Genomic DNA, 13,526 nt, shown 5'->3' with positions numbered 1-13,526 from the left:
TAAGCAAGATTTAGTTTAGTAGATAAACTAACCAAGGAGATTAGTTAGAGCATAAACTAGTTGTTATAGGTGCCGATATCTATTAAGAAGATAAGACAATTATGTGATGACTTAAGAAGGGATTTAATGCAAGAACAAATCAGTACGATCTGTAATCAAATCAGTATGATTTAAAGTTACAGAATTAACACTCCCTCTTAATTTGATAATCATATTGAGAGATATCATATCTAGTAACATCAATTAAGATGAACAAGCAATGATTGATACTCTATATCTATTTCAATCTTCTTAGCATGTGGTGTCATTGAACACATGATACAATGTCATATTACTAAACATGTGATATGACATATCATTGATACTAGTGATAACAATATTACAAAGAATACAATAAATAGGATAAATCCGGAGAATAATTAAATTCTTCATTTATCCAAGTTGTGACTCATAGGTACTGGTATTCCTATATCACAACATGATCCTGAGTTAAGATCTACCAGAACACAAGATAAACTCTGGAGAATAATAAAATTCTTCCTTTATCCAAATTGTGACTTATAGGCATAACAATGTCTACATCACAATGTGATCTTGAACGCGCTCAGGCTGGAGTAGTACTGGGATGGGTGACCTCCCGGGAAGTCCCGGTGCTTCACCCCTGTGAGCATCACCTAGATCCAATGAGTGCTAAGTGTTCCATTTATTCTCATGAGAGATGGATTCATGTTGAATCACTACTCATGAAACATGGGTCAATGAGTTTGACTCAAAAATCACACAGTTAAATCCTGATAGCAATATCACAATCATCTAGATCTTTTAGTAGATCTCTATTGTTTAGCACATTATCTAAGAGATCGTCATCTCTCATAATGTCTTTTATACAAGTGTTCATTATCTCAGAGATCGTTACGTCTTAAATAATGAATATAAATGGTGGAGCCCATAATAGTCAATAGCTTGACGATAAAATTATTTTATTAATAATTTTAAGAATACAAATGTATTACAATTCAACCATACCAAGTCTTTTCCTGAAGGGATCTATATTCACTCGAGATAGAGGCTTGGTAAGAATATCTACTGTCTAATCTGCAATGCAAATGTATTCTAATTTTACAGTATTCCTGTCTACCATATCTCTTACATAATGGTAAGGAATTTCGATATGCTTGGACATGTCATGAAAAACTGGATTCACATAAAGCTTGATTGAACTTTGATTATCACAGTGAATAATCACAGGATTCATGGGTTGACCAAATAATCCCACAAGTAACTTTCTAAGCCAAATTGCTTCCTGAGAGGCCATTACTACTGCAATGTATTCGACTTCTATGGAACATTGTGCTACTGAAGACTGCTTTCTGCATATCCATGATATCATTGTTGAGACTAAGATGAAACAACATCCTCAAGTGCTTTTTCTATCAGTAACACTTCCAACCCAATCCGAGTCTGTGTAACCATGTAGATCCAATTCAACTTTCTCATACTTGAGCCCAAGGTTAAGAGTGCCTTGTAAGTATCTCATGATGTGTTTGACTGCAACTAGGTGAATCTCCTTTGGCTCACACATAAATTGACTTAATGCATTAACAACATAGCAAATATCAGGTCTTGTATTTACCAAGTACATAAGGGACCCAATCCTCTGTGTGTAAAGAGTAGAATCTATGTAAGGTGGTTCTGATGCTGCTTCCTTAAGTTTATGTAAATTAGTCTCCATGGGAGAAGACATAGGCCTGTAGTTCCACATTCCAAATCTCTTCAAGATATCTAATGTATACTCTCCCTGATTCAGTATGAATGCTGTCAGAATTCTGCCATACTCCTTGTCCTAGGAACTAATGAAGAAGTCCTAAATCTTTGATCTCAAATTCTTTGATTAGATCTTTCTTGCATTGATCTATGAGATGATCATCACCTGTTATAAGTAAATCATTAACATACAGTATCAAAATGACCATATCATCTTTATCCGTTTTATAATATAAATTTGGATCAGCTTCATTCTTGAGAATCCTAAGCTGGTGAGATACTAATCAATTCTTTCATACCATGCCCTTGGAGCTTGGAGCCCATAGAGAGCTTTCTTGAGCCTGCAAACAAAATTTTTAGGGTTATGAGTTTCAAATCCTTCAAGTTGCTCCAAATATACCTCTTCAGTAATCTTTCCATCCAAAAATGCTGTTTTTACATCCATCTAATGTACTTTCCATCCCTTCGATGCTGCAATAGCTAGGACTGCTCTTACAGAGGTGTAGCTGGCAACAGGAGCAAAGGTTTCTTCATAATCAATCCCCTCTGTTTGAGAAAATTCCCTGGCTACGAATCTAGCTTTATATTTTTCAATGCTACTGTCAACGGTATGTTTGATTTTAAATATTCACTTGGAAGAAACAATAGATTTTCCTGAGGTCTTGGAACAATTTTTCAAACATCATTCTTCATAATGGATTGGTATTCTTCCGTCATGGCATCCTTCCAAGTTGTATGTTTAATAGTATTTGAAACATTGGTTGGTCCTGATTTAGACAAATCACTCATGTTTGCTGCATAACTAGAAAATCTTTTGGGTCTTTTGCTTTCTTTGGAGGTTCTAGATGGTGTGGCAAAGTCTTGTGCTTCCTCTACTATCTTAATGGCCCAAAGTGGTATTTTCTTAGAATTTTGAGTTTCTTCGAAATTGAGATTTTGAATTTCATCTTCAATCTCTTCAATGTTCTCCCTCTGAGACTCAGATTCAGTATTTTCTTCAGAACTAGGTAAGGGAGAGGAATCTCTAGAAGTTAGGGCTCTTTTGAATGCTAAATCTTCTTCAAAAATTATATCCCTACTAAGTTCAATATTTTTCTAACCAGGTATAAAAATTCTATATGCTTTAGATGTTTCACTATACTGCAAAAATACCTTTCCTCCCAGAGGGTTCTAACTTAGTTCTCTTTTGTTTTGGAACATGTATATATACTGGGCACCCAAAAATTCTAAGATGACTTATAGTAGGTTTAACCTTACTAAAGACTTCTTCAGGAGTTTTATCTTTAAGGTAGGAGTGAGGACTTCTGTTTTGAATGTAGATAGCAGTATAAGAGGCTTCTGCCCAAAGATAATATTCTAGATTTTGATCAAATATCATAACTCTTGCAGCTTCTATAATTGTCCTATTCTTCCTTTCTGCTACCCCATTTTGTTGTGGGTTATAAGAAACGATATACTCCCTCTTAAGTCATGTTTCTTTACAAAACTCTTTAAACAAATTTGAGGTATATACTCCTCCATTATCGGTCCTGAGAGTTTTAATTTTATGTCCTGATAAGTTTTCAGTTAAGGTTTTAATTTCTTTAAATCTCTTAAGGATTTCTTTTGATTCTTTACATTTTAAGAAGTAAATCCAAGTTTTTCGAGAGAAGTCATCTATAAAATGTATATAGTACAGAATCCTCCAAGAGAAGGAACAAACATAGGTCCACATAAATCTGAGTGGATTCATTCCAAAACATTGTTAGTTTTTTTAGTGCTATCATGAAATGGACTTTTGGTGTTCTTACCCAGAGCGCATCCTTTGCATATGCTTGAATGATATTTATTTAACTTAGGCAAACCAATAGCCATCTTCTCCATAGTTGATAAGGTTTTGAAATTTAGATGTCCTAACCTTTTGTGCCATATTTCGTATATATCAACAACTTCATGAATTAAGGCTTGAATGGGTCGACTAGGTTCTGAATTTAATTCATACAAGTATCCCTTTCTTTGACCAATAAATTTTGCTTTCTTAAATGAGGAGTTCTTAGCCTAGGTCATTACTTTACCATCCCTGAAAGCAACATTATGTCCATCATCTTCAAGTGCTGTAACCAAGATTAGATTCCTTTTTATTCTTGGTACATAGAATACTCCTTTGAGATGTAGAGAACTACCCGACTTTAGTTTCAAGGTGCAATTTCCAATTCCTTTGATAGAATGTGCTGAATTATCATTGATGGTGACTTCGCGATTAACTTTTTTTGGTATACAGTGTAGTGCTTCTTTGTATCCTTTAATATGTCGAGATGATCCACTATCAATCACCCATGCTTTACTTGAGACTTCATTTGATAGAGCCAAGTAGAATACCCGATTCTCAGGATCATAGTTATCTTCTTTCCTAGTAATGTTTGTACAGTTTACTTGCTGCTTAGAATTATCAAGGCAATTAAATCTATAGTGTTCAAACTTTTTGCATTTGAAGCATTTTATTTTGGATAGATCTTTCTTAGGTTTGTCATTCTTTTGATTACCCTTCTTCTTTAAGTGCTTCTTCTTACCTTTATAGGTATTTGTGTTAAGAAATGAAGTTCTTCGTCTTCAGTTTTCAATTTTCTCCCTTTCTTAAGCTTTCTGGATTCTTCTTGAACACAATCTCCCTTAAGTCTATTGAAGTTAGGAAGATTGTCTCTAGCACTTACTCCTCGTGCGAACGTTTCCCATGAATTTGGTAACCCATCTATAACCATCAGTGTTAGTTCCTTGTCATCAAATATGGTTCCTATACTTGCAAGTTCATCTCTTAGACTAGCAACCCTTAGGAAGTGAGAATTCATCGATTCTCCCTTCTTTATCTTTATATGATTTTGTTGCCTTTTTAGTGCGAGCACTCTAGTTGCATTGTTGACCTCATATGCATTTAATAATGCATTCATCATATGAAATGCTGTTTGATGTTTCGTTAGCATGCGTACTATTTCATTTTTCACTCCATCTAATATGATCTACATGATTTTCCTATTTCCTTTACTCTAGATAGTTTTATTAGCTTCAATAGTAGGTTGTTTGGATGCTGAATCAACAGATTGTTTTACATCATTTTCTTCAAGAATCATCACGATTCTGAATTTCCGAGCATCAAAGTGTTCTTTCCCATCAAACCTATCCTCGGGTCTGATTGTGTATGCCATTAAAGATAGAAGAATGATGCTAGATATATATCAAGTCTGATTATTTAATTTGTAGAGCCTAGGTTCGACTACCAGAGCTCTGATACCATGTAAAGTTTCTTCAAATTGTTGTGAATCAGACTTAGATAGTACCTTCTATAGTACTTTCTGAAGATGATCTTACTTGTTACATACTTGTATAGAGAGATGTCAATAATATTATATTATTTTGAAATGTTCTATTTCTGCAAGTATTTGTATAGGGCAGACTTGCTTAAAGGAGCAGATTGTATGTTCTTCTTGTGTGTCCTTTAACTACAACCATACCCTATTAAATATAGAACCAAGGGGGCATGTGCTTACAAAGGACATGTCCCTTCCAAAGTGAGCTTTGACTGATCTCTCAAATCGGCGACTTTCCAAGCAAGATTTAGTTTAGTACCCAAACTAACCAAGGAGATTAGTTAGAGAATAAACTAGTTGTCCAAGATAGGCACCGATATCTATTAAGAAGATAAGACAATTATGTGATGACTTAAGAAGGGATTTAATGCAAGAATAGATTAGTACGATCTATAATCAGATCAATATGATTTAAAGTTATGGAATTAATAAGTTTTGGTACAATATCTATATCTCTTATATGGATTGTAATTAAGGACAAATGTACTAAATGTATGTAATAGATTCCTAATAGGGTCAACAATCTTAACGGTGTATTTTTATTAGTGCATCATTTTGTGGATATCATCCCTAGTGTGGTTTTCCCCTGGCCAGGGTTTCCCTAGTTAACAAAGTATGCTATCATGAGTTTCTTTGTGCTATGCACTTTACTTCTTAGTTCGTTAATTTATGCAAGTATATGTAAAATTGCTGAAATCCAAAGTTGGGCAAAAAGTGATGGAATATTGATTTACTCACCCCCCCCCCCCCCCCCCCTCTTAGTATTCCCTATTTCTAACACCATTCCCCCCGCCCCTCTCAGTACCTAAGAATCCTAACATTCTGGATAACTTTTTTGACTTTCTAAAAGTAAGTTTAAATCTTCATGATGAATAAGAAGCATATTTATTTAATATTTTGGTGATGCTGATTAGTTTTTAAAATTTTTTTTTTTGGTTTCTATGTAATAATTGAAGTGCTGGAAGTCTTTGTTGTGTGGATATTATAGTGCTTTGCACGTTGATTGATCAAGTTCAAGACCTTGTCAGAGAGGATTTCTATGGTGCATCCTACAATCCCTTTCAAAAAATGTTGCAACAAGAAATTTTTGAGTTTCCATCACCAACTTGTGTTCTTGATCATGGACTTTGCTAGTAAAATTGTGGAATTTAAATTGACATGAACATGGGACCATCAGTTATCTTTAACAGTTTCTATGATGTCGAGGAAGATCTAATATCAATTGTGTGATTGTATTAGTGCCAAATATATGCTTACAACCATAGATGGAAAAATCACCGAATAATTACCAATTTTTAAAAAAATCACTGACTCGCAAAAATAGGCAACTGAGTTTTAAAAAAAACTTGCCAAAAATCTGTGAGTTTGTAGTAAGAACTCACAAGTTTTTGAGAAAAACTCCCACCAGAATTTTTGTCAACGTCTAAAAGCCAATAAAAATGTCATTTTTGAAGCTCATTTCTTATTTGTAGGACAGTTTAGTTTTTTTCAGCTTAGTGATAGGAGGATTTATACAAGTATAACTTTGAAGTATAAGTTATATTTGTATAAATATTTTCAGGATGTTTGAGGTAGGTTTCAACTTGATAGGAGTTGAATGCGAATTCTAGATTTTGTGGTTTCCAAAAAATTTCTGGCTTAGCCAAATTTTAGGATTCAACATGCCTTCAGCAGTGTTATCTCCCACAAGCTTTCTTGGCTATTTGAGGTCAACTTGAAGTTGGAACAAGGATTTTCTAATGATTCTAACTCATTTTCTCAAAAATCGCTTGGTTTCAATTCTATATTCCTGAGTCCTAATAGGCTTGGCTCAACCATTTGCTCACACTTAAGACAAACATTACTTTCCAACAGGCCAAAATTGCTCAAACTCTTGGACTCTTTTGCTATGATGTATTTATTTCTAGTTTTATAGAAACTATTTACTATGATGTATTTACTTCTAGTTTTATAGAAACTAACTGCAATGATGTATTTACTTCTAGTTTTATAAAAACTATTGTGTATTTTGCTTTCCGTCATCAACATTCTGCATGAGAATGCGATTTTGTACCCACTTTCATTATATATATCTAAACTCCGCATGTTTATTTTGTGTTCTCAATAATTTTGTCATTGGATGCACCTTAACATTAAATTTTGCAAAAAAAATGTATTTCTAATTAAATCTAAGCTATTTTTTTGAAGTTCTTGAGTTTTTCCCCAAGTTTTAAGTTTGGCTGAATTTTTTCCGAGTTTATTTTTTGGGCTGGGCAAGTTTTTGCCGAGTGATAGTTTTCCATATATGCCTATAAAAATTTATGATATTGTTCAATCTCACTCAAATTTGCATGGCAAATTTCTGTGGACTAGCTGGGAGTCAAACATAGGATCCACTATAAGCCACTAGAGTGCTCCACGATTGTGTTACCAGCTCTGACAGGTGTTTTTTTCTTTTGAGTGTAGGTTAGCAGAATCTTTTTTCCATTACATTCCAGCTTGATCTGATTTTTATCTTAATTTCCATGGATTGGCTAGGATTCAAATCTAGGGTATCTAATAAGCTACTGATTGCTCCTGCCATTGAGCTTCAGACTTTAACGTTTTCTGTTTTTCCTAGTCATGTATTGACCTTTCAATGTCTACTTTATAAATTTGTTTCAGTCTAAAAATATGCAATATCTTCATTTTACTTATGTTCTCGTAAACATTGTCTAAGATAATCAGATTGCTTTTGTTATATAAAATTCCATATAAAAATTGAATATTTGGAGACTTCTTTGAGTTAATAGTACGATTTCTCATTTTTAAAATTTTAATGAACAGCGTAGTAGAAAAGCAGTAAAAGATACAGAACAAGAGACAGAGGAACACCGGATTATTGCTGCTGCAGCTCCCTTGGAAGGACTACGGTTCCTTCTTCCTTCATCTGTTGACAATGACATGTCAATAGACAAAGGAAATGACGATAGCATTCAAAGCACTAAAATTGGTGAAAAGGTTTGTTAAGTTATTAAAAGGTGGATTATTTTTATCTATTTGGTCAATAAAAATATCAAGTTTACATATGTTGTGTAGAAGAGACAGGCCTCTTTAATTTGTTTATTATTTTTGGCTTCTTATAATTTCAAAATTAGTTATAAACTTATAACTTTACAATCTGAGAAAATACAGTATCTTCAATTATATTCTTCCAGATTTTTATGTTCCATCTCTGTGAGGAAATGTTTGGTTTAATAAATGAGGAATCAGGATACAGGTGCACTTGTAATGGTTGATTTGGTGAAACATTATCACAGTTATTTCAAAATAAAAATAGTAATATACAGATACTTATACAGCCATTGAATCATCTTTTGTTTTGTAAATTTGTTCTTTAGCCTGGTTGCTTTGCAAGGATATTATTCTATGTGATGAAGATAATTTCTCTTGGGAGTTTGTTCCTTCTTACAAATAACATTTGAAGATTCCCTTTTCTTTCTTTTGTGCAGCTATTTTGTATCAATTCTCTATATCTCGCCTTTAATAAAGTTGTAGGCCATGTAATAATTGATCATGTTGGAATTTTTTCTTTTCAGCGCAAGTATGAATGTCTAAAGGAAGATGCGTGGATGTCAACTGTGGCCAATGAGAAAGAAGTCCATTGGCGTGTCAACTATGAAGAATTTGTTCGTAGGCTTAGACACAAGGTTCAGTCACCTTCATCCCTTAGTTCTCAACTTTGCTATATATCAAAGTGGTTTAATGAGAATGAGCAAACAAGGAAATCTTGAACTAATGGTTTCAACATATGCTGAATGTTTCATTTTGAAGTTCTTGTATATGATAAAGCTTTTGACTAATAAGAGTGATGATTAGAATAATTCATCATTTGTCTTCTCTATCTACTGAAGATGTATTGTTTGTAAAATTCTCTAAAATTAGTACCCGGACCCCTAAAAAACGTTGAATTGAATGGTCTCGTTAAATGTCATGTTTTTAAATTGAGCGATCATTTTCTTAATGCTTTATTAATGATGAATGAGCTAATAATTACTAATTTGATACGTGCTGTTAGAAAGAAACCAATTTGGGTAGGTATTGATTTAACCTCAACAAGGAATATGGCACATCAGAAAGTACACAAAGAATTAAATACAAGAAAGCACAATAAGAAACTAGCTGTCGGAGACTCAGGACACAACTGATGATGTAAACCTTTGATTGGGAAACTCTATTGGAATGATTGAGGAATGAGTGCAGGCTGGAAGTAGACAAGCATGTGAAACATACCTTGGAACCAGGCATGCATGTAGAAAGTCTGACATGCATGCAGCCAGTGAAGCTCCATTGTGGTGAAATTAGTCTCCATTAATCACAGTGTTAGTAATATTTATAAAATGAGATATTTCTACAGAACGTTCCGACTTTTCACCATTTCCTTCGTTAGTGCAAAATTGCCTCAATTTCCATGAACATAGTGGGAAACTCCCGTAGTTTACAAAAGAAGGCAGAAGAAATGAGAATATGGAGGAATCTAGAGTTAATGCAATCCACAAAACAATGGAGACCCAGGATGGATGGAATCCAAATGACCTTTCATGGAGCTTCCTTCCTGCCATCCAGTTTCCATAAATGATTGTAGAACACAAAAAGCATTATAACTCAGAGTAGAGGGTAATTCGGGCTCTAGATGGTAAGCTGCCGATGAATCTCATTCCATAGGCAATAGCCAAGGGTTTTGCAATACTAAGAGTCCATAGTGTACAAAACAAAAGAGAGGGCACCAAGGGGTTTATAATGCTGGAATTGAGAAATGGCTAAAAGTCATCAACCGTAAGTGGGTGTAGATGCCTAATGCTCAATATCCCAAAATGCCCAAGCAGTTTGTTTAGTTGGATCTCACGGAGAAGTATAGAAACCTTGTGATGCTATTGAGAAAATGCATGGGGTATCCATAGGCTTGCATTTTTGAGCCATCAATTTCGTATTTAATTGAAGTGAAAGATGGTTTCAAGGTTGTGGATTGGTAAAAATAATAATATGACAACTTGGATGAGCAATTCAATAATATGGAGCGATCCAAGACTTTATATACAAGCTTCTTTGTCGTATTCATATTGGAAAGGGTAACACATTATAAAGAATTGGTTTGCAGAAGACCTGTAAGATGTGGTCCAAATTAGTTAAAGGTCCATGAATGCTATCCTTAGTTGCATTTATATAATATGGCTAACTATCTAAGAGCCAATGTGTAATGCCCCCATTTTTGTGTCCTCTAGCAATGTAGTTGTTGCCTGCATTCTATGTTTGTGTCATGATTCAAATGGTTTTTTGGATATTTCCAAAGAGCTCAAATGATTTAGAGGAGTTAAATGACATTTTCAGATGTTATTTTCAGCTTTTGGTTTGGGCTCCAAGATTCTTGGAAGGAGTGTCCGTTTTTAGTAAAGCACCTATTGTTCATCATCTTTATTCATTGGGATGACTGGAGTGCTGTTAGACTTCCATTCTAATGCCTTTTGTGATTTTCACAAGTCGGGTGTAATATTTGTCTATAATTTAATAAAATTCACTTAGTTTGCTATTTTAATGAAAATTTTCTAATAAGAGAACCTTATTGTTATAGCTTGTTGGAACTGTAATGAGAAGTTTTAAATCATGGACACATAAAACGAGAACCTTGTGGGTCAAGTTATTATTATTTTATTGAAAACAATATTTTTGGGACAATAGGGGTGTTCAAATTAATAAAGTAACTTTATTATAATGTCAACATCCAATAATAACATAAAGTTGTTATTTGTGAGAAAGACAAATAAAAGTTAATTTTAATCCCACAATGAGAGTGAAGGCTCACCAACGTCTTTATAAAGAGGCCCCATCCTTTGCCTAAGATGTAATATATGGACAGTTTATTTGTTTTTCTTGTTTTGGAGAGATTTCTCTTGGATCATCTTCTAGGATGAAAACCCTTGGAGATATTGCCTAACTTGGATGGAAACCCATGATCACTTAAGGAGAAATTCACCACAGAATCCCATTGGAGCTACATTGTAATTTAAAACACGTTTATAGCCACATCACACCATAGATTTTCATATCCGTTTGGAGGCATTGTGACTTGAAGACTTAGGTTTCAAACCCTAACCTTGGTACCATTCATAGAGGAAGCAAGCGACTTGATCAAAGGAAGAACTTGGAAAAGGGAAAAACATCACCTAAAATGAGTGGCCAAAGAAAAGGCAAGATTAGCCAAGTGAAAGGCCTTGACACAAGGGAGAGGCTAGAGATAGCACCATCATCATACATTAGCTCCTCAAGTGTACAAGAATTTGATATTTTTACTGCAAAAAGGATTGGAACTGACAAAAGAAGATGGTGACAAGGCCAAATAACTCTACTTGTAAATGATAAGCAATGTATGAATGGTTTCTAGGAATCTAGCCAACAATGAAGTTAAGAACAAGGACCTCCTAAAGAAACAAATATCCAATTTTGAGAACCTCTCAAGACAATATAAGATGAAGAGTTATTAGAGACAAAGATTCCCATCCCAAATGTGGAGTGTCTCAAAGAGACGATGCTTGAGTAGGAATAAGTATGAGTGTATGACCAACATTTGACTACTCCAAAATTGTTGCAGGAAAGGATGCAAAAAGATCTAGACGAAGAAATTGATCTTGCACTAGACTTATGGGAATTTTCGGTCGACTTAGTAAATCAACAGAGGAAGGCAAGGCAATTTTTTTTTCCAAGATCCCTAGCAATGAGTAAGGATCTAGAACGTTGCATGTAGCTGTACCAAAGGTTGTCAAGGCCCAAGCTACGATTACTGCAAAAGAGTATGATTTGATGACAATTAAGTTAGGGCATGCCACCAAGACACGAGTGGTGGAGGAATTTGATGATTTCACCTAGGCACTGAAGCTACAATCGAAGAAGATAGATGAGAAATACATGAAATTGAATAGTGAATAAAGATATGTGTGGGTATTTGAAGTGTTTATAAATCTTGCTATGATCATGAGTTTGTTCCCCCTGTAACTCTTCCAAAGGAGTCAATAGATGGCATTGAAGAAACGCATAAGATCATCCAAGGTAGAAAAGGATGCGTGAAGAATGTTCATGATTTGCATATATGTTTATTGAAGATTTGACATTATGTATGGAAGGAATTTAGTTATCCTTGGTAGAATGTAATGTGTACTACCAAAATTGTAAGCACTTGCATTTAGATGCTCAGTTAAGTTCCATTTTAGTGTTCTCAAGCTCCTATGATCGTTATGCTTGATCCAACCCTGATTCGTCTTTTCATTTTGGTATTTTCTCTACATTAAAAAACTTTGAACCACATCTCCATACTTTCGGGGAGGAATAGGTTGGCGTATTCCTTAAGGTGTGCCACAAAATTTGAATTTGGAGTTGGTCTCAACGGTTAAGCAAGAATTCTAAAATCTTGTCAGCTCTCTTCAAGTTTTGTGCTTCGAAATTCTTGTGAGGGGTATATCAACAAGCTAGCATTTCTCAAATTGGCAGTGAAGCATTCATAATAGCACACACACACATGATGCCAAGCATCCAAGGCATCTTTTCAAGGCAATCTTCCTATTGAAGCAAGCTTCTTTCACTCATTGAAGGCCAAGAAGAAATCTCATTCATGATAGAAGATCCTTGTTTAAGTACACCAATATCAATGTGAATTGATTCCTTCTCAAGGCAAGAATCATCAAGCATAACAGCATTCGAGATTTGAGGAGCATTTGATATGATTTATGCATTGGTATCCTTGATTCTTGTCTATGTTTCAAGATCCTACAACCACATTCAAAACAACTACAAGCATCTTCATAGACATTGTGACATGAAGTAGATATTTGAAGGTATAAGCATTTGCATTTCAGATCTAGCATTTACTTTACATCAAGCTGTCCTGTCATGTATATTTCAGTTCAATTTCAAGGTTGATTCCTCAATCAAGGTTTGACTCAAGCAAACCTCTTTGTACACAACATTTCCCCTCTTTTAAATGTGTAGGAACAAGTGGCACTAATTTTGGATTTGAATCTGGGAAGTTCAAGACCTTGATTGTAGTCTACAACTAAAATTGTCAAAAAGTGCAGGGAACAAGTTGGCCCAGTCAACCTAGTCTCGTGACCAAGTTGACCACGTTGGCATAGTGTACCCAAAACAACTTCAAACTGAATTTATAGGTTAGTTACATTCTATGGGCTGTGATTACAAAATTGGTTTGTCTCTTTTTTGTTAGTTTGTGCATTATGAGATCCATCTTTCCTTCCTTTCTAGCCTTAATCTTGCATCGTTCAATAAAATTTGCATAACCAGCTTTGATTACAGTGTGGGACCATTGTACTCAGTCAATGCTTAAGCCTACTTGAGCGTAGTGGGTCTTCTTCCTTCCAATATAACCAAGGTTGGTTTGATGTCATATTAAGGAACCAC

General features: G+C 34.6%; 1 protein-coding gene across 1 annotated transcript in view; it reads left to right on the top strand.

Annotated features, from left to right (window-relative positions):
• The window catches only part of LOC149568828 (RNA polymerase III subunit RPC82 family protein), a 315,995-nt gene that overhangs the window by 104,080 nt on the left and 198,389 nt on the right, over positions 1–13,526 (top strand). Inside the window, exons 6-7 of the mRNA XM_089821705.1 lie at positions 7,911–8,084; positions 8,663–8,773. Coding sequence (XP_089677831.1) covers positions 7,911–8,084; positions 8,663–8,773 — 285 coding nt within the window. The remainder of the gene's footprint in view (positions 1–7,910; positions 8,085–8,662; positions 8,774–13,526) is intronic.

The sequence above is a fragment of the Cupressus sempervirens genome, chromosome 3 (genome assembly GCF_028749045.1).
Source record: "Cupressus sempervirens isolate cs-2001-9-10 chromosome 3, ASM2874904v1, whole genome shotgun sequence".
Classification (NCBI taxonomy): domain Eukaryota; kingdom Viridiplantae; phylum Streptophyta; class Pinopsida; order Cupressales; family Cupressaceae; genus Cupressus; species Cupressus sempervirens.
This window is presented reverse-complemented; position numbering and strand designations above follow the sequence as displayed.